This window comes from Balaenoptera physalus (genome assembly GCF_965194825.1).
Source record: "Balaenoptera physalus genome assembly, chromosome: 1".
Classification (NCBI taxonomy): domain Eukaryota; kingdom Metazoa; phylum Chordata; class Mammalia; order Artiodactyla; family Balaenopteridae; genus Balaenoptera; species Balaenoptera physalus.
In genome coordinates this window covers 5,494,914-5,521,389 of record NC_138882.1, presented here as the reverse complement: position 1 = coordinate 5,521,389, position 26,476 = coordinate 5,494,914, and the positions used below count along the sequence as shown (strand labels likewise).

The following is a 26,476-nucleotide window of genomic DNA, read 5'->3' as shown; positions in this document are numbered from 1 at the left end:
CGCAGCCGGGGCTTCCTCCTCTCGGCTCAGAGCTGGGTCGGTTCCTGCCGCCACCGCTCCCCGCTTCGGGCCCCTAGGGGGCTTCTGGTGGTTTGAATGAATCGACAATATCAGAGTATTGTGGACACTTTTTAATAGGGCCGAGGAGGGGGCCGCCGCTCACGGGAACAGAGGGAGACAGAACAATCCTGCCTCTTGTGAGGCGCGGGGCTGCCATTCTGCTTGTCAGCTCTCACCTTCCCCTCCTCCACGGCGAGGAGTCCCCTTCACATCCTCCTAAATGTGTGGCGCGTCCAGATTTACAAGCCCCCAGTCCAGCCGGGGCAGTGGGACGCGCGCCCGGTCCCGGGGGGCGGCGCCAAGCTCGCGCGAGTCCCCGAGTTGCTGCCCACATTGACAAGTTTCAGACGGGACACGGGACTCGCCATCGGTTTCCCTCCAAACCTGAACTGGGTGAGAGACTACAACCCCCTGTGGTCACGGTTCAGTTGCACATCACGTCTCCAAGCCCACGGCCTTTCCCCTACACTGGTGTGTCAAAGAAAAATCTTTTTGCCAGAAGTAAACTCCAGAAACATAGGCTCTTCTAGCTCCTTTTCACTTTGGGGGTTGCTTCAGTCCCTGCTGGGGTCGGGAGCCCTTGGGGAGGTGAAGCAACTTGGTTTTAAAAAGTGAATTGAGGAAGAGGGGGTGGGGAGGACAGGAATGTCTGTTCAATATTTACTTATTTGGGGATCCCGTAAGCTGGGGACCAGAAAGTCCACAAGGAGGAAACCTAAAGTTGGAAGCTGACATTCTGCATTTCTTGAGCCAGGATCTGCTCTTGAACTTGGACCAAACAGGCCGGCTCTCTGCCTTCTGCGCCAGGGCGGGGACAATAAGGGCTCCTCTTCCCCTTTAAAACGTGATTCCTGGGAACTCTTGGAAGGGTGTGTGTGTGTGTGTGTGTGTGTGTGTGTGTGTGTGTTGGGGGGAAGTAAATGCCCCCTCCTACTGTCTCCCCCCTACCCCCCCCATGTTTGTCCCCACTTGCCCATCACCAGGGGGTTGAGAGGAGTATGACAGGTCTTTGTTGTCTGAATAAAAATCCGTGGCAGCTCCGGGGAGAGAACTCCTCCTACTAAATTATCAAAAATGGGCTGGCTTTAGTCTCTTAACAAATTGGACACAGCTCCGGCGGCAGGAGCAGTCCCCAACCCAACCTACAGGCACTGGGAACTTGCAAGCAGCCAGGGACCGCTGAAAATAGCACTTCTTTTTCTTTCTTTGTGTTCAAAACTATTTTCTTTCTTCACCAGATTTTGTTTTCCTCCCCCCGCTGCAGTTGTTTCCCATTAGTAACTCGATCTCTCAGAGCAGTAAGATTCGCCTGCCTTCTTCGCCTCCTTTCCCCTCCACCCGTGTTTGTTTGTTTTCTGCACATCTCCTTCAGGGAGCCGCTGGGGCTTTTTCTCCCCCCTTCTTCTTTTTTCCTTTCCGAGCAGACCAATTTCCACTCCGTCTGCCTCTTTCTTTCTTCTTCCCTCTCGCCCCCTCGCCCTCTGTCCCCGAGCGTCTCCGCAGCCCCCCATCGCGCCGCCTCTGCGGTCCCTGCTTCTCCTTCCCTCGGATGAGCTGAGAGCCCCGGGCGTGTGTATATGGAAATAGTGGGGTGCCGAGCAGAAGACAACTCGTGTCCTTTCCGCCCCCCAGCCATGCTCTTCCACGGGATCTCCGGAGGCCACATCCAAGGCATCATGGAGGAGATGGAGCGCAGATCCAAGACAGAGGCCCGCCTGGCCAAAGGCGCCCAGCTCAACGGCCGCGACGCGGTAAGGAAGGGCCGGCGGCGGCGGGAGCCGGGCGCCCGTGCGCGCGCGGGGCAGCCGAGCCGAGCCTCCCCGGCGGCCGACAGAGGATGGCGGCTCGTGGGGGCGTCCGCTCCAGGTTGGTGGGTGGCTTATCTCTGGTCCGCCTGGCTGCAGGGTAAGAAAGGGGTCTTTTCCGATTTGAATTGTCTGCACTCCTGACACCCCGAGCTCGCTCCCGTCTGCCGCAGCTGGTCCCGGGAAAGCAGGGAGAACCGGGCGCGAGAGGATGGGGACGTCCTCTCCTCCGGACCTCAGATTCCCGGGCGCCTCCCCGGCGAGGATCGGCGGCCGGAGGGCGAGCTGGTGCGGGCCACGGGCTGCCGGCGCGCGGCCGAGCGTCCGGACTGAGCTGAAGCCTGGTGACTCTAGTCCCTGGGTCTGGTGACCGGACATTTGGAGCGGACTAGAACGCGACTGGGCTCCCTCCAGCTCTCCGGATGCTCGGAACGTGGAACCTTCAAACCCCGCGAGTTTCGGGGTCTCTGGCAGCTCGTCTGGGCCCTTTGAAGGAGACAGGACTGCGCTCAGCTCTCGGGCCGGGCGGGTATGGTGTGCAGGGGACCCTAATAGAAAATCCGGAGGAGCGGGGCACCTAGCCCAAGAGCGAGAACTTTCCAACCCTTAAACGCTGTGATCGACCACCTACCTCTGTCGATTACACACGTAGGATAAAAGTCATGCCAGCTTAATAAAGAAAACCAATGAATAATCTATGTGCTCGCCTTTCCCACTTACGAGCCGGAGGGGGGAAACTACAAAAGTCTCCGGAAATGATTTCAGCCGAACATAGCTATGTAGATCCTCAGGCATCACACCGGGAATTGTGGCTCAAACTAAGCCGGTAGACTGCCCCGGGCGGGTCAGCGGTATTTTGGGTCCACCAAGTAGCCCCGTTGGTGGATGTTTCTACATCTGCAAAATGAATTCAGTGCAGGCCCTTGTCTGAATAAAGGGCGAAACTTTACTTTTCCAGGCCCGCCAGAGTTTCATGGGGGAAGTCCAACCCATTTCTGTTAGTCCTGAGGGAAATGTACAGCGGTTAACTTCTATTTTCCCCCCTTTTGTGGCTACCCTGTTTAAAAACAAAAAAGCAGTAATCCAAACGCGAATTTCACAGCGGGGCTGCGCTTGTTAAGGCGAGGTGTCCCCATCCTTGCTGTGTCGTGGGGACGCAGGCGGGAAGCTTAATTTGGGCATTAAAAAGATTTTCAGGACAAAGATCTCCTGGGTATGTTGATGCCAGGGAAAGAGGGCCCGTGCAGAGGGGATCGGATAACGGACCCTCCCCGGGAACAGGCACGGTACACCCTTGCTAAGGAAAGGACCAATAACCCTGAAGATTGGAGAACAGCAGGATCTGCCAAATACATCCCGATCAAAACAGTGTCGACCAAATTATGAGCACCAGTATACAAACCTCTCCCTTCCTTTTAATTTCAACGTTGCTTATAAGGATTTAGAGAAATAGCAATGTAACAGTGTTTGTTGAAAGAACAATATGTGCTTGTTCAGATCGCCTTTCCATTCTCCAATAACAATTTCCGTTGTCTTATTTCGTGCGCAATGGAACCCACAATTTTTAACTTTTAATTATTCGAGTTTGGAAACATCCACCAAACTATAGTCCGTGCGCTCCTAGCCCTTTCGAAAAAGGCTCTAGGTGGCCGGCGCGTGTTTTTAGGTTAAGTCCGGGAAGGACGCGGACGCCGCGTTCAGGCGGACGCGGTAGAAAGGGTGCGAGTCGCAGAGGGAAAAACTGCAAATGTTCCTCCGACGTTTGCCTTTGCGCAGGGGCCCCTGACCTTGCGGCGCTCGCCGAGGCCGAGGGCTGGCGCCGCGAAGGGTACCCGCGTGGGGCGGCCCCGCGCGCCCTCCTGACGCCGCGCGCGCTGCCTTGCAGGGGATGCCTCCGTTGAGCCCCGAGAAGCCCGCCCTGTGCGCCGGCTGCGGGGGCAAGATCGCCGACAGGTACTACCTGCTGGCCGTGGACAAGCAGTGGCACCTGAGGTGCCTGAAATGCTGTGAATGTAAGCTGGCCCTCGAGTCCGAGCTCACCTGCTTCGCCAAGGACGGTAGCATTTACTGCAAGGAGGACTACTACAGGTATTCCTACCCCTATCCCTTACGCCCTGGCACACCTGGAGGGGTCACCTGCCCGAGCCCCGGAGTCCCCTCCCTGTCCCCAGCCTTTGGTCCCTTGGGGGTACTCTTACCAGTCCCCAGACCAGGGAAGCCCACCGCGTGCGCCTTCAAGCTGCAGCATACCCGTCCCCGCCAGACGCGCGGGGGGGATGCGCGCGGACGGGGGCACCCAAGGTCTAGAGCGTGACCAGCGACTATCCCGCTCAGGGGGCCCTGGGCAGCTCGGCCGAGGGAATTGGGCAAATCTCGGAAGGGTAAATGAACGTGTCTCGGTCCACCGAGACGAAAGCGGGGTTTTTTTTTTGTTTGTTTTGTTTTTTCCGTTTACTACGAACTGAGTGAGCAAGGCCCGTGCCTTGGAACTCAACTGGTGGCCGGGGCAGCAGCAGCAACTGGTGTCAGGTTTTCGCGAGTGGTGGGGGGGGCGGGAACTCACGTAAAGGACCATGAAAAGGAATGATCGCTGTTGCCGAAACCCAGGCCTCTCAGTTCCGAGATGCCTTTCCCGCTGGTTGGAACCTGCCCGCCAGACTCGAGAGACGCCGGAGAGTCAAGTCGCCGGCAGCTTGTTTATTGATTCTTCCCAGTTCTGCTTTTGGATTGGGGACGCGAGCGAGGCGCAGGGACTCGGCTCCGCGCTTGGCTGAGGAGAGAAAAGCGGTTAAAAAAAGAATTAGCTTCCCTCTGCAAAACTGTCCTTTTTTTTTTTTTCCAGGGCCGTGTCTGAATGCTTTCAGGCACGCTCACGCTTCCATAAATAGTAACACCCTTCGTTTGTATGTTTTGTAATCGAGGAAACGTTTTCACTTGACATCGCGATGTAATATTCTTGACATTGTGTTGTGAGTCAGCCAGTGCAGGGTTTGTTTTTGGTTTTGTTTTTGCTTTTTAAAATTTTCACTTTACAGAGAAGAAAACTGAGGATCAGTTACCCGATTCTTCTGAATTTAAGGCATGGGTTCTTTGTCTCGTTCACCAGGGCAGGTCAATGAGCAAATAAAATTTACGTCCAAGTGGGCGCGGGTCCTCCCCTCCCGGACCCCTCCTAGGTCTCAGTCTTGGGCCACTGCGACCAAGCCCCAGGTGTCACAGTGGGAGGTGGCCCTGCCTTTGCCTCCACCAGCGCCCTGACTCGACTGTTTCCTTCCAGAAGGTTCTCTGTGCAGAGATGTGCCCGCTGCCACCTTGGCATCTCCGCCTCCGAGATGGTCATGCGCGCCCGAGACTCCGTCTACCACCTGAGCTGTTTCACCTGCTCCACCTGCAACAAGACCCTGACCACGGGCGATCATTTTGGCATGAAGGACAGCCTGGTGTACTGTCGCGCCCACTTCGAGACCCTCTTGCAAGGGGAGTATACACCTCAGCTGAGCTACACCGAGCTGGCGGCCAAGAGCGGCGGCTTGGCCCTGCCTTACTTCAACGGCGCTGGCACCGTGCAGAAGGGGCGGCCCAGGAAGCGGAAGAGCCCCGCGCTGGGGGTGGACATCGTCAGTTACAACTCAGGTGGGCGCCCAGCCCCTCCCCAGTGCCCCTCCCCAGTGCCCCTGTAGCCCTAGCCTCCTCTGCTCAGAGGAGAATTCCATCCAGCTCCTTCCCGTCCAAGACCTGGTTGCAAGACGGTGCTTTCCTTAGCACGACCCTTTTCTCACTACAGCTCCCTTTCACTCAGAAAGAAGGGAAAGGTGGAGAGAGGGAAAGAGGGAGAGAAGAGGGGGAGGGGAGAGGGAGAACAGGTGAAAGAGAGCTTTCTGTAGTTTGGGGCAGAAAACACATTCATAAGGCTGCAATGACTTCCCCCACACAGGCCGAGCCAAATCCTTGTTGCCCATTAGTTAATGAGCCCATTAGTTTCTGGCTCCCAGTTGGAGCAAAACAGCCCCAGGGCAATTCCTGTGTGGAGGCCAAATTATAGATCCTGGAGGAGGTTTCCCTAAATACTAAAAAAGGAAAAAAAAAAAAAAAAAAGAAAAGAAGTCTACAGAGCCCAACCCCAGTCTGTCTAGAAAGGGCAGAGGCTGTGGTCACCAGCTCAGAGTTAATCAGGGAAACAGTTGGCAAGAGTGTTGAAAAACCAAATCCCTGATCTTGGTGAAAAGCAGCTGTAGGGGCGGGAGTCAGTCTCCACAGCTGAGCTGGCCTGCTCCTTCCCTGGGTCAGGGGACACATCCAGCCAGCTCATTCCCTGTGGGATAAACCATCCAGACACCCAGACTGCCCTGAAGACTGGAAGAACCTCCAGGTCAGGCCCTCTGAGGAGGCTTAGTGGTGTCACAGGCTGCTCTTCTCTCCTCCTCCAGCTTTCTCGCTTAATTAAAAACAAAATGCAGGCAACAGGCCAGAGAGCACGCTTTGCTCCTTGCTTTGGGAGGCGCACATGTTATCATTCATCAATCTCTCTCACTCACCAGTTTCCCATTGTTGGTAGCCCGCCCTCACCTGCCATCCCCCAGGTGAGGATGGTGACAGGCCCTGAGGACCACAATCTAACTCCAAGCGGGATGGAAGCTCTTCCGGTGGGTCCCAGCCACTGGAAAAGAGGTTCCAGAAAGCCCTAGGATAACTCTGGGGCAACCTAAGGGTTGGTTTAGCTGTTCTGACTCCCTGTCCCCTGGCCTGGCCCCAGATGGAAACCTCAGCAGGCAGGAGACTCAGGCCAGGGGAGTCCATTCTATTGGGAAGGACCTTGGGGACCTCATGGTGGCAACCCCTGTTACCATGATCACCCAGATACCAGCCAAAGGGTGGGCGCCCCAGAGCACGGATCTTGCGTTTTCCTCTTCCAGTTCCCACGTGCCTGGTGTGGTGTGTGAGCCACTGTGGCTTAATGGTGAAGGGACACTGTCCCGTCAGATAAGTGACTTGCCCAGGGTCACACAGCCAGTGTGAGCTAGAGGAATCCGGAGCCCTGCTCGGGCCCACAGCTTTCAGGATCCCCGCAGGCTGAGTGGGCTCTGCCCAGCTCTCTCCTCGGCTCCCTCCTGGTTCTCGGGAGGTTTTCACAGAAAAGGCGCAGCGGGTGGTGTCCCAGGGAGCGGGGACCCAGTGCGACTGTATTGGTCCCACGGGGTTCAAGCCGGGGTCACTGGGCAGAGGCGGAGGGCCAGCTGCCGGCTGCAGACCCTGACCCGGTGGGTTGGTGTCGCACAACGGGCGGACCCCCGGGTTTTGTCAACCCCCCGCCGGAGGTCGGGCTGCGCACTGCCCTTGCTGTGCCCGAGGCTGGGGCTCTGGTTTGGGGCCACGGTGCCCAGCGCGCTTACTTGGGCTCCTTTGATGCGTGGTCCCCGGGGCAGGCCGGGCAGGGCACTAATTGTTCTCTGTTAATAGAAGATGACATCGGAATCTCCAGCCACTGACCAAGGCCCTAATGCCCTAATTAGAGTGAGAGAGATTGACAGAGAGAGAGAGAGAGAGAGAGAGAGAGAAACTAGCCAGGCTTTTGGAGAGAGGGAAGTCCTCAGCCCAGAGAAGGTCCAGAAGTGTGGGGAGATTTCTAGCCAAAGGTGGCAAGCCTGGTTTTTCCGCTTGTTTGTTTAACCTAATTAGCTACGTTTGATTTCGCCTTGATCTTACTTTACGTGAGAAAGATCCTCAGAGCTTTAGGGTCAATAAAATTGTGCTTCTCCGAGGAGAACTAGAGAGTACACATTTATTTCTTAGAAAGAACGAAAAATCTCTTTCCACTTAGGCCTTTAGTTTGCAAATTAGTACTGCCACAAGGTTATGGAGAAAGTTGATGCTCTTGTTCATTAAGGAGGGAAAAGTTGCGGAGGCCTCCCTGACCGCAGGGAGTTTGTAGATCACACCACTGCAGAGCCGGTACCTCTTAATTAACATCCACCTTCTCCCTTCTGGACTTTTCCCAGAGATACGAGCAAATAGCATAAAGTTAAGATCAGGTGAAAATAATCTAGAGAAATTGGGTTAAAGATGCCTGACCAGAAATCAACCTGCCATTAAAAAAAAGTTTATGAATGCAGTGCCAGTTTGTTATTACAAAACTAGCCAAAGAAACACTTCAGTGCATTGAAAACACGTTAAAGGGCAGACAGTAAAATGGACCCGCAGTTTTAGCTCCTTATTTTAGCTTTCTTTGGAGCCATCTCTGCTTAAGTGTAAATTAATCTCAGAAAAGACTAATGTTGATACTAAACACATCTAATTTATACATTGATATATTTTCAAACACATGTACACAGAATATGTTTATGATTCAGACTTCCAGAGATGGGAAGCTTGGCAAAGATCAGTAAGTGCTCGACATAAGGCAAACGTCTTTTCATGAGACTCTTCCTAATTTAGTTTATAGCTCTTTGTGCAGATATCAGGCAGATATTTTAGAAAGAGACCTGGAAAGTTTATCTGGGATGCTGGATTGAAATGCAGCCCTCCAGGGTGAGAAGAGGATTTAGTCTAGGGCAAGCAGCTCTTGGTTGGGTAACTTAGCATTAATTGAGAGACTAAATTTTTGCCACTTCGCGAAATCTCCCTCCTTAGGGTCTTTCTTGGCTTCCAAACTTCAAAAGCTCCCGGCAGTCGTTAAATTTGCCTGGCACTGACCCCTAGTGGTCTCCCAGGGATCAGTTCTCAGAAGGTTACACACCTGCAGAATAGAAACTCACTTCAGGATAAGGGACCATTCCATAAGTGACCGGAGAATAAAATATTTAGATCTTCTCATTAACTTTATAGTGCCAGATGTGTACTTACAGGTGTATGTTTAAGACAGTTTTAAGAGATTTATCATCTCATCTCATAATTCGGGGGGAAGAAAACCCCTATAGCTTTAAAAGTAGACCCTGGGGAAACGCAATCACTTGCAAGTTTACGTAAGGCATTCATAGTGAAACACAAGTAATTTAGGCCAATGCACTGCGTTACTCTGTAGATGACATAGATTGCTCTATTAATTCACATAATATAACTGATCACACAGTTTATCTGTTTATATTAATACCAGTTTAATAAAGAGCTAACTTAATCTTTTTGCACAGTGAATTGTATTCTATGTGAAAACAAGTCCCATAATTGTTTTTAATACACTATAATTCTCTGCTGAGTTCTTAATCAGCAATAATGGATATAGAATGCACATTCAGAGAAGCAATTTTATCAAACCTGTCTATAATTTTTTTCATAAACTTCATTTTAAAGACTAAATATGAGTATATAGTTAGGTTAGGAATCAAACCCATTTCTAAGAAATAGTAACTTGTGTGTGTGGGGGGGTGGATGGCTAAGGACATTACTTAAGTACCAAGTTAAGTCTTCTACCTCAAGTGTAATATTACATTTAATGTGCTATTCAGGAAGGGTTACACATCACTCACCTATGACAGAATTGAAATCTTACTTGAAGAAGCCTCCAATGACTAAGGTGTGCCTCTTTGACTGTTTTGGTGTGGCTTCATTTATAATCTGGTTGTGAAATATAGCTCAGTTTACTGGAGATAAGTATAGTTTTATAGTAGGTCATAAGATGCTGTTTCATCCATTTGAGGATACAAAAGTGCGATTCTGTAGAAGATTTGAACTTGACATCTCTCCCTGGGGATGCAATAGGATAAAATGTAAAGCATATTCTCTCTCTTATTTCTGGGTACAGGTTACCCTTTCTGGTGGAGTTTAAGGAGCCTCTGTTCAACATTTGGCTGTATATATCTAACTTGCATTCCATTTCAAGTTGATTTGACTTTGCATTTATAGTCACTCGTGATTTTACGGATGAACAAAGATTCAAAATCTTGATCGAATGCTCGCTGAGCTCCTGGCCCTGTGCATGACTTAGAGGACCCGATGGTGAACATGATAGAGTCTTTCTCTCCATGAACTCAATTGCTCTTTTGCCAAGTGTGCCCTCTTTATGGATCTCACGGAAATATGAACAAAGGAGACATTAGTCCATGCCTAGTCTTGTTACATTAGGGAGAATTTCTTAAGTGGATCTTGTGATGCAGCTGACTCTTGTTGATGACTATAAAACGACTGGGTTTCTGTATATATACTGATTTACTAAAAATGTTTTTTAAAAAGTAATTGTAACCAGAGCATAGCAGGCAAATACTATTTTCTCCAGCAGAATGAAAGAGGTAATAGTAAGAGATGTCTCACTTCCTTCAAGATTCAGGTTTCTCCCCCAGGGAAACGACCAGGTTGATTTTAGATATTCTATTATAATGCGCTAACATGCATGATGATCAGTCTGAATATATATGAGATAAACATCTGAAGTAAGGTTTAAAGGAAAAAAAAAAAAAAACCTGCCATGCCCTTTAAGTTGAGAAGTTGGCTGAATCAGTAAATATTTAGCAAAATGTTTTCGTTTTGTAATCATATTTCTTATGCAGAGCCAGTAGGTTATTGGAAATGACTTCTTAAATGCACATCTTTACATCCCGGGGATAAGGACTTTGAGGCTTGTTTCAAAGGCTGGGTTGTTTTGCCCTCAGTGCTGAGGGAGCTGTGCAAGGGGGGTTGTGATGCCGCCCTCCTTCTGCCCGGCGGGCCAGGGACACAGCTCAACCCCCCTCCGTACCACGTGCCAGAGCAGACGGGGCCACAATCCGAGCGGGACGTCAGAGCCTCTGAGCTGGGAGCTGTGGGGTGCGCTGCAGGCATGAACCAAGGGAAGAAAAGTCTGCGCTCGTTCTCTTTCAGAAATATTTTCTAAAATAACTCCAAGGGAAAACTATTTTCATCCTGGTTAGCCCTACGTTAAGCAGTTATAGCTAAAAGCCCTCAAAAATAATATTCCTACGGTTACATAAGAATCCTGCAAATTTTTATTTTCTAACTTCTCTCCCTTGTCCAGCCACTTTTTAACTTTTTCTGGAAACGTTCTAGGATTAGCAGAAAAGGCTAAAAATTGGAACTCAGATTCTTCCTTCGTTGGGGGGCTCTCCGAGACCTTCAGATGTGAGAGAGCTGAAATTACTCGCTTGCATATCTTTCATGCCTTCAGAGAATACACCTCATGTCACAAATGCAGACAAAACGTGGAGTCTCTAAAAACTGTGTGTGGAGCGGCGGTGTGCTGATACACATAAATATAGTAGAAAAGGGTTTTTTCTTTTCCCTCTTGGAGAAGATTTCTCTCCCTCCCACACTTACAGCTTATTCATCTTTTCAAGGTTTTCTAGCAACCATTAAGCCAAAGAGGGGATTTATCTAATATTTTTCTACTACCTGAACTTCGGGTGTGTCCACATGAACAGACTAGTTTGGAGGTCGTGGGCAATTAACCTCTTTCTTTTGTCTGGCTCCCACTCATAACTGGGTCGACAGATTTTTCCACCGTTGTTGTCCTGTCATGACATTATCATGCCACCTGCCATCTTCTCAGCTAATGCAGGACTTTCCACTGAGCCCCTGTTTGTCCACTGTGACTGCAACAGGTTGTAACGAGAATGAGGCCGACCATCTGGACCGAGATCAGCAGCCTTACCCGCCCTCGCAGAAGACCAAGCGCATGCGCACCTCCTTCAAGCATCACCAGCTCCGGACCATGAAATCCTACTTTGCCATCAACCACAACCCGGACGCCAAGGACCTCAAGCAGCTTGCTCAGAAAACAGGCCTGACCAAAAGAGTTTTGCAGGTAAGAAACCTCCATCGTTGGCTGTGTATACATCTTCCCCTTGCAGTAAAAATAGTTCTCTTCCCTGTTTGGAGTGATACGGCTATTTCCTGTACTGCTTCTCATTAGTTTACCTTAGTTACCTCCCTAGAGAGTGTACTGAGATTTTGCAGGGGCTTTCCGGAGACTGCCCAAAGAGAGACGCAGGGTCTTCTAAGATGCAGCCGCATTCTCCCTGCAGATGGAGAGACGGGTCCACCAAAGCCAGTTCAGCTTGCCTAGCTGCTCTGCAAACGCGGGTGACGTTATCTGCGCAAGCTGTGGCTTTGGAGACTTAACGTTCACATTAGGGTCAGTGCACAGACTTGGCGGGGGGACCTGCTGGCGCTGTCTTACTTCAACACACTCTTGGCAGCCTCACTACCTGTTGTGAGCTTCCAAATTCAAGACGACCCTTTCTGTCAACTCCTGGAAAGCCACAAGTATGGTTAGTGTCTCGGCAACCACTTGGAGCAAGTATTTTCCCATTTTAACCAACCATATTTCACAACTAAATACTGGGAGTGATGAGATCTGCTGTCCAACTGCTTTCCTAAACTCATCACGGTAAGAATATGTAACTAGAGACATGATAGTGGTTTGCTGTGGGTCCCCTGTGATGCTCTTACACTTTTCAGTGACAAATAGCAGGCATTTAAAATTCCACCCGCCAGTTTCCGGTTGCTTGGAGTCCGTGGCCCTCGGGGTTTTTCCTATGCAAGGCATACTTGCCATGTGTCAGACTCAAGAATAGGCTGGAATCTGTTTCAATGATGTTCATTTCATGCGAGTGATTCTTACTCTGTGGACCATTCCCTGACCTCGCCTGCCCTCATTCTCAAAAAAACAGTAGTTGAGGAATCAGGGTGTGTTTCCCCCTCTTCGTCTCTGTGCCTTCATTTCCCCACGGTATCTCCACTTAAGTATCCGTAGCCCCCAAGCGGCAGTTGTTAATGCTGGGGCGGGGGCCCACGTGCTGCTCAGAGGGTGTCCGTAGTCGTACTGGAATTACTCTGTTTTAAAAGAAAGCAAAAAAAAAAAAAAAAAAAAAGGCCCTTCTTTCCCAAGAAAAATAAACAATTATATTTAAAAGAGAAACATATCCAAAAAAAAAAAAAAACAGAAAAAGAAAAAAAGGAAAGAGAGAGAGAAAAAAAAGAAGTATAAAAATAAACATCGGTAAAGAAATCCATTGGGATTGGTTTGCAGGTTTGGTTCCAAAACGCACGAGCCAAATTCAGAAGGAACCTTTTGCGGCAGGAGAATGGGGGTGTTGATAAAGCTGATGGCACGTCGCTTCCGGCCCCGCCCCCAGCAGACAGCGGCGCGCTCAGTCCACCCGGCACTGCGACCACTTTAACAGACCTGACCAATCCCACTATCACTGTAGTGACAGCCGTGACCTCTAACATGGACAGCCACGAATCCGGAAGCCCCTCGCAAACTACCTTAACGAACCTTTTCTAACATTGGTTTTTTTTTTTTTTTTTTTTCAATTCTTCCTCTTCTTTTTATTATTATTCTAATGATTATTTTATTATTTACAAGACTTTTTTTTTTTTTTTCCCCCCTAACCCACAAGATACTTGGGAAATAAAAACAACAGCTTGGTGTGTAGCCTCTGCAGCCACTTGGCAAATGAGTTTACAGTATTGTCTCCTTTACAGTGTTTTTTTTTTTCATTTTTGTCTACAAAGTGTATTTGGATTTAAAAAAAATTAATTAGATCTTTCAGTCGGTAAGGGGAGTTTGGGAACCATTCTAATAAGTGCCTCTTAAAATTGTATGTTACTTATTTCCAGAATCCTGAAGAAAAAAAAAAGAGTGGTATTATGATGGGCAAATAATCATATTCCCGGTTATATAATTAGGTTAATAAAGAATCAGATAATTAATTAAAATTATTTTTTTAATCTTGCAATTGTACGTGTACTTAACGGAATTTTGAAAACTTCATATTGTCTTTTTTTTAATTTTAAAATGGAAAAAAATGTTTTGATCATTCCTTTTTCTTACAAATGAGGAATATGATTAAACAAGAATATTAAGGATAGCAAATCTAAATATTAAAGATTAATTAGGTGGGAAATCTAACCAGGAATGTGACTCTTTTTTTCCTCTTAGGGTGTACATCCCAACAAAACTTTCTTATTAGTTAGTTATTGCTTTTCAACATTTGAAAAATACTTAAATCTCCTGTGTATCCATGAAAATTCCAAACAGAATTTGAAATTCTATACTTTTAACCTCCTCAAGCTAAAAATGATAGTTATAAAACCATTCTTTCTAAATTATTTTTTTCCCAGGGAAAATGGAAATAAGCAAAATATAATTTTTTAAGAAGTTAAAAAAATCAGTATAATTTAATCAATAGCTCTTAATTGGCTTCAGCTGTACCATGATATTGTATCTGGCATGCTATACAAATAATGTTTAAAAAAAAAAACTTAGTAACATGCTAACAATGAGAATTCTTTGGTTTTGTTTTGCTTCATTTTACTTTGGCACAGGTTGATGTATTTGTCAGAAAAAAAAAAACTTTTCTGACATTAGAGATTTGAGGTTCTCAGTTTTAAAGTAGATAAACTCAGAAGCCTTGTGGATGCTGATCTGAATATATTTCCTAGTTTACAGTAGCATTTTTTTTCTTTTAATTTAAGCTAAAATCTTAATGGTCTGGGCAGTGGTGAATGTTCATCTATATGCTTCTGTTGTAGTTAAATACCAATTAGATTGTGGATTTCCTAAAAAAAATAAAAATAAAAAAGAAGTCAAGATATATGTCTTGCTTTAGTGGATTGTTAAGAATAACTTTGCACATGTTCTCCACTTTTTGGACCCCTTAAATCTCCTCTGGCGGTCGAAGTGGCTATTTAATAGATTTTAAAGGTGTCCTTCTGGCTGTATAAATGTGTGGTTACATATTGACAGTTCACTGCCCACATTAAAGTGCATTATTGTAACTTTTGCTCAGGGTCTTTAGAAAATTAGCACAGAAAGTAGCTTATTTTTTAAAAAAAGATGATGGAAGATAACACTGTAACAGAAGAAGGTGTGATTGCCATTATATATTTAGCAAGTGTGGTCATCATCTTATATGGAGCTTAAATCTTGACTTTTCATATTTCTATTACATTTTGGGCATTTACCACTAACCAGACCAAACAACCTTGGTAAGGCTGAGATCTTATTAATACACTTTTACAGGTAAAATATTGATACTTATAAATTTTGTTCTTTGACAGAACAATATATGGTACTATAGATCTACTTTATTAAGTAGACTAATTATAACTCAGTTCTCCTATGTGCCTTATGAGATAACTTGGAAGTAAGTTTGTGAAAAATCAGGATATATGTGTTGTTTGTTAAATTAACTGTTTTAAGCCCTTTTGACACCTCACTAGTTTTGTACTGTTTTACCTCTTATTTCTGAAACTCTTTTTATGGTGTATCCTGTTAGAGGGGACAAACATGTCATAGAAAGCAGTTGTGCACTCTTTCCAATATAGTTGATAAATTCAATAATCTTATATATTGAGCTTCGTGTTTATAGTACAGTAAGTGGTCTAGCAAAATTGTCCATGTTTCTTTGTTTATTGATAAATGCATTGTATAGAAACTATTTCCCCTAAATATTTATGGACCAAACAATTGTGATATATCCTATTAAATTTGTGTGAATAAACGATTTTGAATCTAAGGAGTTTTATTTCCCATTAGTTTTACTTAAGCCTTAACTGTACTAGTGTGTTTTCGATTGTCTATTTGTAAAAGCTATTAAAACGGTGATATAAAAAATTTTAGATATGCAAACATACAAATAGTTTTTAGATTTCCAAACTTCTGATTCATTTTAAATTACCATTGCATATGCAGTGTAATTCAACTTAGAATTACCTTTAAATATATTTTCCTACAATAAAAGTAATGCCCCACTGATTTGACTCAGCCTGATTTTTAGAATTAAAAAAAAGATAATTAGCAGATAAAGTAATTGCATGAAAAGAAACCTTAAATATGATTAAGTTTAATGTTAGGTCTATTGAGCACAAATGGATATTTGTAAATCTAAATAGAAATTGCAGACCCCTAAAAGCCAAGTTGCTCTGTAGTTAATAAATTGTCACTATGATTTTTTTCAGGGAGAACAAATCTTGGGGCATTACAGCCAAACATCCCGACGTTTGAAAATTCCCTAAAGTATTAAAAGAAGGGGAAAAGTTTGATCGGAAATCCACTGCAGTGAAGACAAAGACAATATTAGGTTATGATAATCATACATTTAAAAATCTATTGAGCCAAAAAAAGAGAGACAGAGAGAGAGAGAGAGAGAGAGAGAAAGAGAGAGAGAGAGAGACCGGGAGACTTAAATGTCATTTACTGAATGTTAACAAAACTTCTGTTTTTATGATGTCTAACACAAATGGAGGCTTAAAATTATATGGTTTTAAACAAAATTAGATAAATCGTGTATAAATCAGAGCAACCAGGCAGTAATATGCCCACCCCAGATTTGAAGAAAATTATTGAAAAAAAAAAATCCCACACATTTGTCAAGCACAGTAGTTGTAAAATAAAATCCAAAAACATTCATTTCACCTGCTTGCTAATGTGTATTAGTCCTATCTGTTAATGGCATTTTCCAATTGTAAATTCAAAGAAAAGCTATCACTCATTTAAGAGTATAGGGATCAAAATCCAGTGATTTTAGTATTATTGTTTATTACTTCCTTTTTAAACAGAAATCTCTGCATGCACTTTTACATCTGTCACTTCTAGTGTACATCTCTGTATGATGACTTATCTTTGCTGTTTCTTGTATGATAAATAGCTTTCATTAATAAACATTTTATTTGATGGAAACATAGTTAACTTTATGTTAAACACACACTTTTGAAATTAATTTGGAACACTGTCTTAAAAGGCAGCACAATACATTTCCAACTTGTTGTACTTAGGAAAAAGCCCAAATGATATAATGAGGTTAAATTCTGGTAATCTAGGATAAAATTATTTACTTGGTTTTTGGCTTCTCATGACTTTTTATTAGTTGTATTCACTTGACACATGGACTAAAAATATTTTTTAAAAAAACAAAGAAAACCCAAATTACAACAAAAATAAACCTCAATATACTGTCATGTAAAATTTCAGCAACTTTTTTAGATGATTAGGGTAAAATTTATAGATCCTCTGTAAGTTTACATGTTTGCTATGCAATGAGCAAATTTACTGAAAGTATACAAATATATTCTGAGCTATGACAAGATCCAATCTTTGCATAGTTCAAACTACATATGATATCACAAACAAAAGAGCAAGTGGAAAGAAAAACAAATGTTTAGGAATGAGGTTTTTTAATTGTTAAAGGGATATTTGAAGACAGAATTTTTTTAACTATTCATATTTAGCTGTATATCCAAAGCATATGTTAAACAAATTAACATATAACTTTCCAGAAAAGTTTTCATTATGATGAAATTTTTATTATATACAAATGAACCCTATGTAAATGATGTAACTTTTATGAATAATAGTGTAAATATTTCACTTACATGTATTCTCAGAATTTTGAATGTTTTCTTAAATGCTTTCGCTTCCTGAATACTAAAAAAGAAAAAAAAATTTTAAAAAGAGAGAGCAACTTACTAATAAAAGAAAAAAAAACAATGCACCATGACAAGTAGACTATTTTGAGTGATCATGAAACATGTTGGTTTTGTCAGTAACTTGAATGTTTATGCCTCATTGAAAACCTCAACCACGGCTATTGTAACTTAAATAGATTTTCCAATACATTTCCAGCCATTTTATTCCAATCCTTGTCCTGTAGCTTTGCCTTCTTTCCCTGTGCTGTCACCTGTGGCAGTTCCGTTTAGAAATATTTTGGAACTTCACCTGGTTTTACAGACCTTTAAATATTTCTCTGGAATGTGAAATGTGGGAAGAGACCACAGAGGGAAAGAACATAACTGAAATTAGACATCTGACAAAAATAATACAAATTTGAAACAGGCACATTGTGAAAGAGGAAAGGAAACGAGCGTTAATTATGTGAGTGGGAAGAGAAAAAAGCGTATGATGCTGAATCCGAAGGTCTGTGGTGCTTTCCTGTGATGGACAGCGGTCTCTGAGTCTGCAAAACTGCACCCTTATTGTTTGGCGAGGAAGAGAAGGACGCGGACTTCTTGGTTGGGGGCAGGGCACTATATTTTTGTAGCTTCTACCTCCCAAAGGCTTGGGTTAGTCTACTTCTTGCGAATTGATCTCGGGCACAAAACGCTTCACTGGGAGTCAGAATCTGTCGGCTTTGGTGAGTTGCCACATTAAGGCTGACTTGCAGAGTGGGTGGGGTTTTTTTATACCTCAAATAAGGACATGACTCCATAGCAAAGGACCCAAAGCAAACACTTTTAAAACCTTGGTGATGTTTCATCACCTATAAAGTAGATAGCTTTATTTTAACAAAACCTTGTAGAATCCACCGCACGTTATTTTACAATAACATTTCTTTGGCCGCGCAGCATCTTACAAGCCACGTAAAAATAGCATCTCATTTTCTGTTGCTGTGTGCCTGCCAGGGAGAAGTGTTAGAAGTGGGAAATTCTGATGAAAATGGATATACCTATGTATGTATAACTGAATCACTTTGCTGTACAGCAGAAATGAACACAACACTGTAAATCAACTACACTTCAATAAAATTTAAAAAAAAAAAGAAGTGAGAAATTCTGGAATGGAAATTTGGAGTCATGTTATTCTAGGCTCTTACGGAGAATCCTAGGGATAATATCGTTATAAAAATAATGTAAAGAACTAATTTTGTATGGAGTGTTGCTGTTTAATTTTCAACTATGTTATAAACAAAGCTAGCTTTACTTGTAGGGAGTTTGTGTACGTGTACTCTCCAGGGGATCCAAAACCTTTTACATTTTATGGTCTCTAGAAACCAGGGTTAAATGCGGACACTAGGACTTAGTCCAAATTGCAGAAATGGCATTGTGTTTTCGTTGAAACCATACAGCTGTATAACTATGTAGATACACTCTGGATTGGCATTTTGGATCTATTTTACACATTTAGTAATCGGGAACCAACTCTGAATATTCAAATAAATAAAACCCTTCTGATGTAAAGCCACAGTCCTTTGCTTTACAGTCCGTGCCAAAAATAGGAAGTTTCTTTCTTTACAGTACACCATTGATTTAAAAATATTTTTGTAATACCTATTCGCCCATATAACATTTTTTTCAGAATGATATTACCATCTACCATGTTTTCAAAATACATTATAACTCTAAGTTAATATATTCTTTTGAATGCCCTCTGGAAAGATTTCCATTTCATTTTATCTGTTTCCATAGCAAAAAAAAAAAAAAAAAAGTTTGGAACTGGGCATGGTACTCAAGGGAAAGCCTATGAATATGATGTAGGTAGCAATATAATCACAACTAAATTTCTTTTTAACTCTGTTGCAAAATAGATATTTTTACCTAACATCACTCCTCACTTCCAACATTCCTTTGCGAATATTAATATAGTAAACCCTCTCATATCATGCATCACATCAACGAGTTTTTCTTCCCTTGGATTATTAACTTTTGCTTCTTTGCACTACATTTATCTGTGCTGAAATGACGAAAGGAAGGCAAGAATAAAGATCCAGGTATTAGCCATATGTAGAAAGTTCCTGGTGTGTATCTCTGTGTACTTTTTCCTCATCTATTAGAATTGTCAGGAATGATTTTTTTTTCCTTTGGAACATCATGTTTACATCTTGCATGATCTCATAAATTAATCTGAAGAGTAACTGGATACCTTTTATGGTCATTTGAAAATAAAATTTGCTACAAATAAGATGCTCCAGTCTCTGTCGCCTCCTATTATGCATGAATATATTAATTTTTTCTGTACTTTCCCTTTGAACCAGAAAATATTAACCTCAAAGGGTATTTAAATTGTTATTTATGATGAAAATACAAAGATGAAGAAGTCCAAAGGTGAGGTTGCCTTTCCTTAATCATTCTCTTTCTGCTTCCTTTCTTATTCCAAAGCAGCAAAAATCATGAAGGGCTATCTGCTTTAACTTTGACATTCAAGGGTTTTGACAGCTTACATCACTTAAAGTTATATTTATTATTCAGTAAACTTTAATTCTATAGAATAAATGCCCTTTATGAAATGTGATTTTTGAAAAGCACAAAGGTATTTCACCATCTCAAGCAGTTGAAGCTGTTTGAATTCCACAAACAGAGTGGTGTTTTCAGAAGAAAAATATAGTGGAAATTATTTTAAATATAGTATTTGTAGCATTTTACCAGCTTGACCTGGATGCTCTACAGCATTTTTAAAGAGCTATAAAAACCTCCAAAATGTTATGTAAATAATTAAATGATGGTATTTTTCTGTAATATAAATCGAGACAGTTTATTTTATAAATACAATTACACAGTCATTTCATTATCTCAGTGCAGGTCTGAGTTCTCCTCTTGGATATTTTAATGACAAGGAGACCTTTATATTTCCGAGCGTTCTAATAGAATTCTTTATCCAATTTTCCTCTTAAGCATCATGAGCCTGTGTGTGTGTGTGTGTGTGTGTGTGTGTGTGTGTGTGTGTGTGTGTGTTGTGTATTTTCTTCCTAACACCCATGAAAAGACATATATTTTTAAGAAAGAAGGCTCAACGTCTAATTAAAAGCTAAGCAAAAAGGCAAAATAATGGCAATTTTCCTTAAGTTGGAGATATTGTAATAGGCCTACTTTTTGCTGACTTAACATGAGGCTACATTCCCCAGAGCTTCCCTGCTGATATTAATCCTCTTTCTGGGTTCCGTGCATGTTACTGTCTTCCCTGAGCTTGGCCATAACTTTGCTTTTTATTGGAATTACGTTCCTGGGTTGGACTTTTCTGTTCAACAAAGTTTGACTAATGTTTACATTTCAACACAAACAACCACCACCAAAACAGAAAAGGCAATTTTTGTTGGAGTGAACAGTTTAACTTACTTCCTCTATTAAAAGAGGCATGTTAGAAAGAAAATGTTCTTTTATAATTCAAGGAAGATATTTTGGTTTAAATTGAGCAGTGTTAGTCTGTTAAGGTGGCTAGAGCTCAATGCATTCATAAGTGATCATGAGTATAAATATATACTTGTGGACACGTAAGTATGCAGGATGGTATGCTAAATATGCATATTATATGATAGATGCAGCTAGATTCTGAGGCTTACCAAGAGACGTTTCACCACATAGGCAACTCCCATAGCCTGAATACCTAACTGTTAAGTATTGGATTATGAAACATTTCGTATCAACTCTGGCGTTATCTGTTTCTCTGCAGTACCTTGCATAGGAACATATCACCAATAAAAATGATCACCATGGGCTTTGTTTTCGTTTTCGTTTTGACTCAGGTATGGATAAACTCATGGAATCACTCTGTAGGTTGGAAAGAACCTTAGTAAATAGTCTCGTTCAAATCCTACCCAACCCCCTCTTTTCTTCCTTTTGCTGTTGAAACAGAAAGCACTGAGACAGATGTGTATTGTTTTTAGTTCAGAGACAATTGTGGGCTTCCCTCAGAAAAACAAGGATATCAAGAGTTCCAGTTTAACCTCTGCAGATTTACTTTATTTTTTTTTAATTTTTAAAAAATTTATTTATATTTAGCTGTGTTGGGTCTTCGTTTCTGTGCGAGGGCTTTCTCTAGTTGCGGCAAGTGGGGGCCGCTCTTCGTCGCGGTGCGCGGGCCTCTCACTGTCGCGGCCTCTCTTGTTGCGGAGCACAGGCTCCAGACGCGCAGGCTCAGTAGTTGTGGCACACGGGCCCAGTTGCTCCGCGGCATGTGGGATCCTCCCACACCAGGGCTCGAACCCGTGTCCCCTGCATTGGCAGGCAGACTCTCAACCACTGCGCCACCAGGGAAGCCCCTACTTTTTTTTTTTTTTAAACCAATGCTGGAACCATGTCAGTGCAGTAGTATGGCCACTGCTAATACCGCTTATTTATTGCTGCTGCTTTGTGAGTACTACGTACGTTCCATTTAGAAAGATGACAATGATATCAGAACACAGACGGTTATTACTTCGTGGAATTTTCTAGAACTGTTCACAGCTTCTATTTATCTCTTCAGCTACTCACCCCCATCCTCTAAAATTCCCTTTCATCTCATGTCTATTCCCATCACACCACTGAAACCATTTTCCTTCAAGTTAGCAGTGATTTTTTTTTCTTTACCAAAATCATGGTATTTCCCCTATCTTTAATCACATGTGCTTTGGTGCCAGATTTTTTTTTTTTTAAACATCTTTATTGGAGTATAATTGCTTTACAATGGTGTGTTAGTTTCTGCTTTATAACGAAGTGAATCAGTTATACATATACATGGTGCCAGATTTTATAGCCCGTGTGACTTGCTTCTCTTTAAAACGATTCCCGAGCACTGGGATTTTCCACAATCAGGGCACCTGCTCTGCTGACTCACGGCCACTGTGTCACCATCCAGCTCGGGGACCTCTCTGCCTGGCTCTGCATGCTCCCTGGAAACAGCATTCTTTCTTAAAGTTTCATCTTTTTAGTGACGACTCCAAATATATTTCTTGAGATACCTTCCCCTGACTGTTCTGTCAGTGAAAGTGCAGCAGGAACGATGTTGAACTCGTTTTCTCTGCAGCAAACTTCACCTCTGGGCTTTGTTATTTCTGCTCATGATTTGACTCTTCTCCCATCACCCAGACTGGGAGTCACCGAGTCATCAATTTCTCCATTGCCTTCTCCTTTGCAAAAAAAACATCATTTTGTATCATTCTGTTGCCAAGTCCTATTGATCCTTTCTTTAGCCTATGTGTTTGATCAGCCCTCTTGATCCACTTCTTTTTTTTTTTTGCCATGTCCCCACCCCTATATCACTGGAACCTGTAGGGGCCAGACCAGAACCGACCTGTGGGAAGATATTCTCTGTGAAAGCTATGAGTTGTTCCAGATATTGTTTTGCTTTCCCCATCTCTGCACCCTGATTCCCCATAAGAATAGACCCAATGGTCAGCAATTTAAAAAAGATTATATTTAAACTAATTAGATGACATAACTTTCTCATTAATGTAGAAGCCTACAATCTAGAAGATAATGACTCTTCTCGGTGGGGATTTAAAAAGATCCTGGTTGCTGCTCATTTGGACAGCTGGAGGAGGGCTTTCTCGGTCCATGTATAATTGGAATAGAATATACCTATCATTACTTTTACGTGGCAAAAATTTTATTTTATTTTATTTTTTTAGAATAATACAATTTCTTTATTACTTTTAATATAGATGAACTATGTGGCAAACATTTTAAATATTAATTTCATATCAAAACAAATGCGATACACAATAGAAGAAAGTAAGTGTTGCTTGAAATGTAAAATCTTCTATTTCAAAGACAATTTTGGTTTGCAGCTTGCTGTGCCCTAGGTCCTTCGGGACACTGGTGGAGGAATTTGAAGTTGTGGAGTTGATGGTCTCCATGGTCCTTTCTGGTTCCAGTCACACACGACAGGTGTGTGAAGGGCAGAATCGTGGGCTTTGGGCAGATAGATCTGAGTTCACATTCTGTCTCTTCCATGAGGTTCTCATCCAAGCCCTGATTTGCTCGCATACCTCAGACTGCAATCACAGCTTTGCGGTTTTTTGCTTTTGTTTGTTTGTTTTTCTCTCAATCTCTCTCCACTGAAAATCTTTCCTGTACGTTACCAGAGCAATCTTTCTAAACATCATCTTTCAGCTATACCGTCTTTCTCAGGAACTTTAATGAGTTCCCAATGTAGATATGATTAAATATAAACTCATCTATGAGACAGCCAAGATTCTTGGTACTATGACTCTTGTCTTACTTTTTCGGTTTATTTTCCCAGAACGAACACTTCACTGTCTGTAGCACAGGCCATATTCTGTCATATTTTTGCCCGCAGTCCCTTCTCTAATTATAAAACATTTCCCATTACTTCTTATCTGCCTACATCTTAGAAATCCTTTTTTATTCCTTCCTTACAGCACATATAATACTAATAAACAAAAAAAATTCAGAAGAAATAAAATCACCGGCAATCCCCAAACCATCATATAACATCTCTCTATATTTTCTCTGAGTTCTTTTCCAGTTTTGATATTTTGTTAAAGCTTATCCTGTGGCTCCTGGGCTATGATAAGCACTCAATAAGTGGCAATTTATTTGAACCTCAAAATAATCATTTCTTTAAATTATTCTAATTCTATCTCCATGAAAATTGTCTTCATTAACGTTTGAAAGAAGCCAAGTTTTCCTTCCTGACCCCCATAACTCTCACTGTATGTATGTCTCACACCCTCGACATGAGTATTTTTGTCCTGACACGAGTATTATTTCCTATCTCTTTCTCAAACATTATATTTTTCTTGAGAAAAGGGATGGTGTCTTATACCTCTATTGCCTTTCCATAGGCGCTAGGAAAATAGTAATTGTTCAGTAAGCATTTTTAACAACTGAGTTGAGAAGCAGTACTTCTCTCATGGATTCGTGGATAGAATTGGCTGAAGAAGACATTGTGATCTGAACTCTGGGGGAAAGATAAGCTTTCATTGTGGAGAATTACTGCTGGCACTTAGAATTCTCCATGATGTCAGGCAGGGGAAAGGCGACAGATACGGATCCAGCAGGACTTACTCGAGTCTTACTTTCCTTCTCTGACCGATAAATGCTCTGTGGCTTTAACCTCTCCAGAATGGAGGGCATATGACACCCATCATCATTGTAAATTTCTCATAGAGAGAAAATTCCAGAGGCCCATCCTGGCGTCCTGTTGGGAACACAGGAGCTCTTTGCCCTAAATCTTTCTGTTATGTCACTGCAGTAGTTCTTTCCATTTTGTTACAAGCACTGCTTTCCAGTGTGTTTTTGGAGGCACGCTGGAAAGGAATTAAAAAACTCAAAGGAGCGCCACACTAGTCACCAATGATGACAGTACGAATGACAAAGTTGCCCGCTTACCAGCCAATCGTTCCAGTCTTGGTAAGGTTGTGTACTACCCTGACCGGACGTTCTTATACATTTACAAGGCAAACTTCATATTTAGATAAGCATTGATATTTTTTTTGGTGCCAGATTCGTGTTAAGCTACATTTCTTCCTCTTGTGGACACCAGGTATTAATCTATCTGGCTCCACAGACCTCTAGCCAATGGCAGTACCTTATCAGTATATAAACTCAGGACAAAAATAAATTTTGCACACTGATCAGAGTCTGGCATGAAACCCTTTGTGGTGCGCACAGCTGAGTTGCAGAGCTGAGCTGCGAAGGCTTCCCAGAGCTTCCCCAGAGAGCAGTGTCCTGCTCGAGAGTCACTGTGTGACAGAAGGGGTCATGATCTTTTCTCCCCGAGAGACCCCAGCTCACGGGTGTCTATATATCCTATTATTTTCCAAGGATGGTTGTCGATTTTGGTACCCTTCACGTTAGAAAATAGGTATCAATTTTCTCCACCAAATCCATGCTAATAGTCCTTAAGAAGCATCAACTTTTTGAGATAAATGGTGTCTAGTGATTGGCCATCTCTACTTAATAAAATAGATACAGCCTTTAGATAAATACATATAGATGTTCCTAGCAGCAAGGATTAATGACCATGCAATGAACATTGAAATAAGAGGCTCTGAAGCATTTCTTCTTTTCTTTTTTGAGACAGGTGAACTTTTCAAGCATGATCAGATGTGCAGATATTTCAGGCCAGTTGCTCTCAAATTCTTCTTTTAAGTCACAAAACCTTGCTTGCGGAACTTTTTCGCGGAACTTTTTCACGGAACTGAATGTATGAAACAGGTGAGAGTAAGGCTTTTCTGGTGGAGAAGAGAAGGCGTGTGGTAAGCCGTGGCCCCATGGAGCCTTGCTGTGGGGTCCGGGGGCTTCAGGTGCTCATTCTGGAAAGCATGAGTTTGGAACCAGTCCTGAGGTTCTGTTAAAGATTTTGATAAACGTGTAGAAAGGCCCCAAAATGAACCTCTTGTGGCCATCAGTTAGATGGGGGAGAATGTAAAAGTGGTGAACAAAGCTGGGACCTGGGTGAATTCCTTCAGCAGTGTCTGTCTTGGTTTCATCATCTGTAAAAAGTGAGGCTGCCCTAAATCATTGTTTCTAAAACTTACCTGACCCTAAGCTTCACCTGGAGGGTTTGCTGGAAGAAGGGGTTCTGGCCCCGCGCCTACTCCATGGAAGAGTTCTGAAAGCTGTTGTTTCATAATTGTGCCCCAGGTAATGGGGTGAGTTTGGGAAAACACTGGCTTCCGTCTTTTCTGCCATAACTTTCAGCACCAACCTTTTTTAGGGTTCCACTCGGTTCCTCCATTTCTTCCACAGGTCGCGCTATGACAGGGATGTTTCTTCAGATTGGAAAGAGCATAGCAACTGAAAAGCAGGAATTTAAGCCTGCTGGAGTAATGACAATTATATAAAGGTGTTTCGCTTCCAGGAAACTTGCCCAAACAGCAGTCAGGAATCTTTGAGAAAGCAGCAAAAACTAGGATGTTCGGAGTTCAGTAAGCTATTAAAGTGCTTCTCAATATCATTTGGGGTGAAAAGTGTACTGATTACAAAATACGTATTTCTGCACCTCCCCAGGCTCGTCTGTCTGGGGGCGGGTGCACAGGCATCACATGGTTTCAGTCGCCCCAATCTCAGTGTTTATCTGCTTCGTGCTCCGGAAGGACTTCTACACCACTCTCTTCCCAAGTCCCCAGGGGGAGTTTCAGACACGTTCGTTCACTCATCTGGCAGGTATGTAAAGGAGGTGCCCTTGTGTTTCCCCCTCCGCTCTGGTTTCCCTGGGTGTCTTCTGAACAAGGGTGTCTTCCTGA

The 26,476-nt window shown here is 43.2% G+C and overlaps 1 protein-coding gene across 2 annotated transcripts; it reads left to right on the top strand.

The window, feature by feature from the left end:
* Window positions 1–331: 331 nt before the first annotated feature.
* Window positions 332–26,476, top strand: LHX9 (LIM homeobox 9). 2 transcript variants are annotated; one of them, XM_082463106.1, is made up of 5 exons: window positions 332–1,811; window positions 3,751–3,953; window positions 5,143–5,498; window positions 11,390–11,592; window positions 15,756–26,476. In XM_082463106.1, the coding sequence occupies exons 1-5, from the start codon at window positions 1,638–1,640 to the stop codon at window positions 15,810–15,812; spliced, it is 993 nt and encodes a 330-aa protein (XP_082319232.1). In that variant the 5' UTR covers window positions 332–1,637; the 3' UTR covers window positions 15,813–26,476. The 2 variants fall into 2 exon arrangements, with proteins under 2 accessions (XP_082319232.1, XP_082319233.1); XM_082463107.1 differs by lacking the exon at window positions 15,756–26,476 and adding an exon at window positions 12,820–14,380.

Excerpts from the sequence above, each read along its gene's own strand:
- LHX9 (XM_082463107.1), top strand. The coding sequence starts at position 1,638 with ATGGAAATAGTGGGGTGCCGAGCAGAAGACAACTCGTGTCCTTTCCGC. Across the intron at positions 5,499-11,389 it reads CATCGTCAGTTACAACTCAG|GTTGTAACGAGAATGAGGCC; the intron begins GTGGGCGCCCAG and ends TGACTGCAACAG. Across the intron at positions 11,593-12,819 it reads TGACCAAAAGAGTTTTGCAG|GTTTGGTTCCAAAACGCACG; the intron begins GTAAGAAACCTC and ends ATTGGTTTGCAG.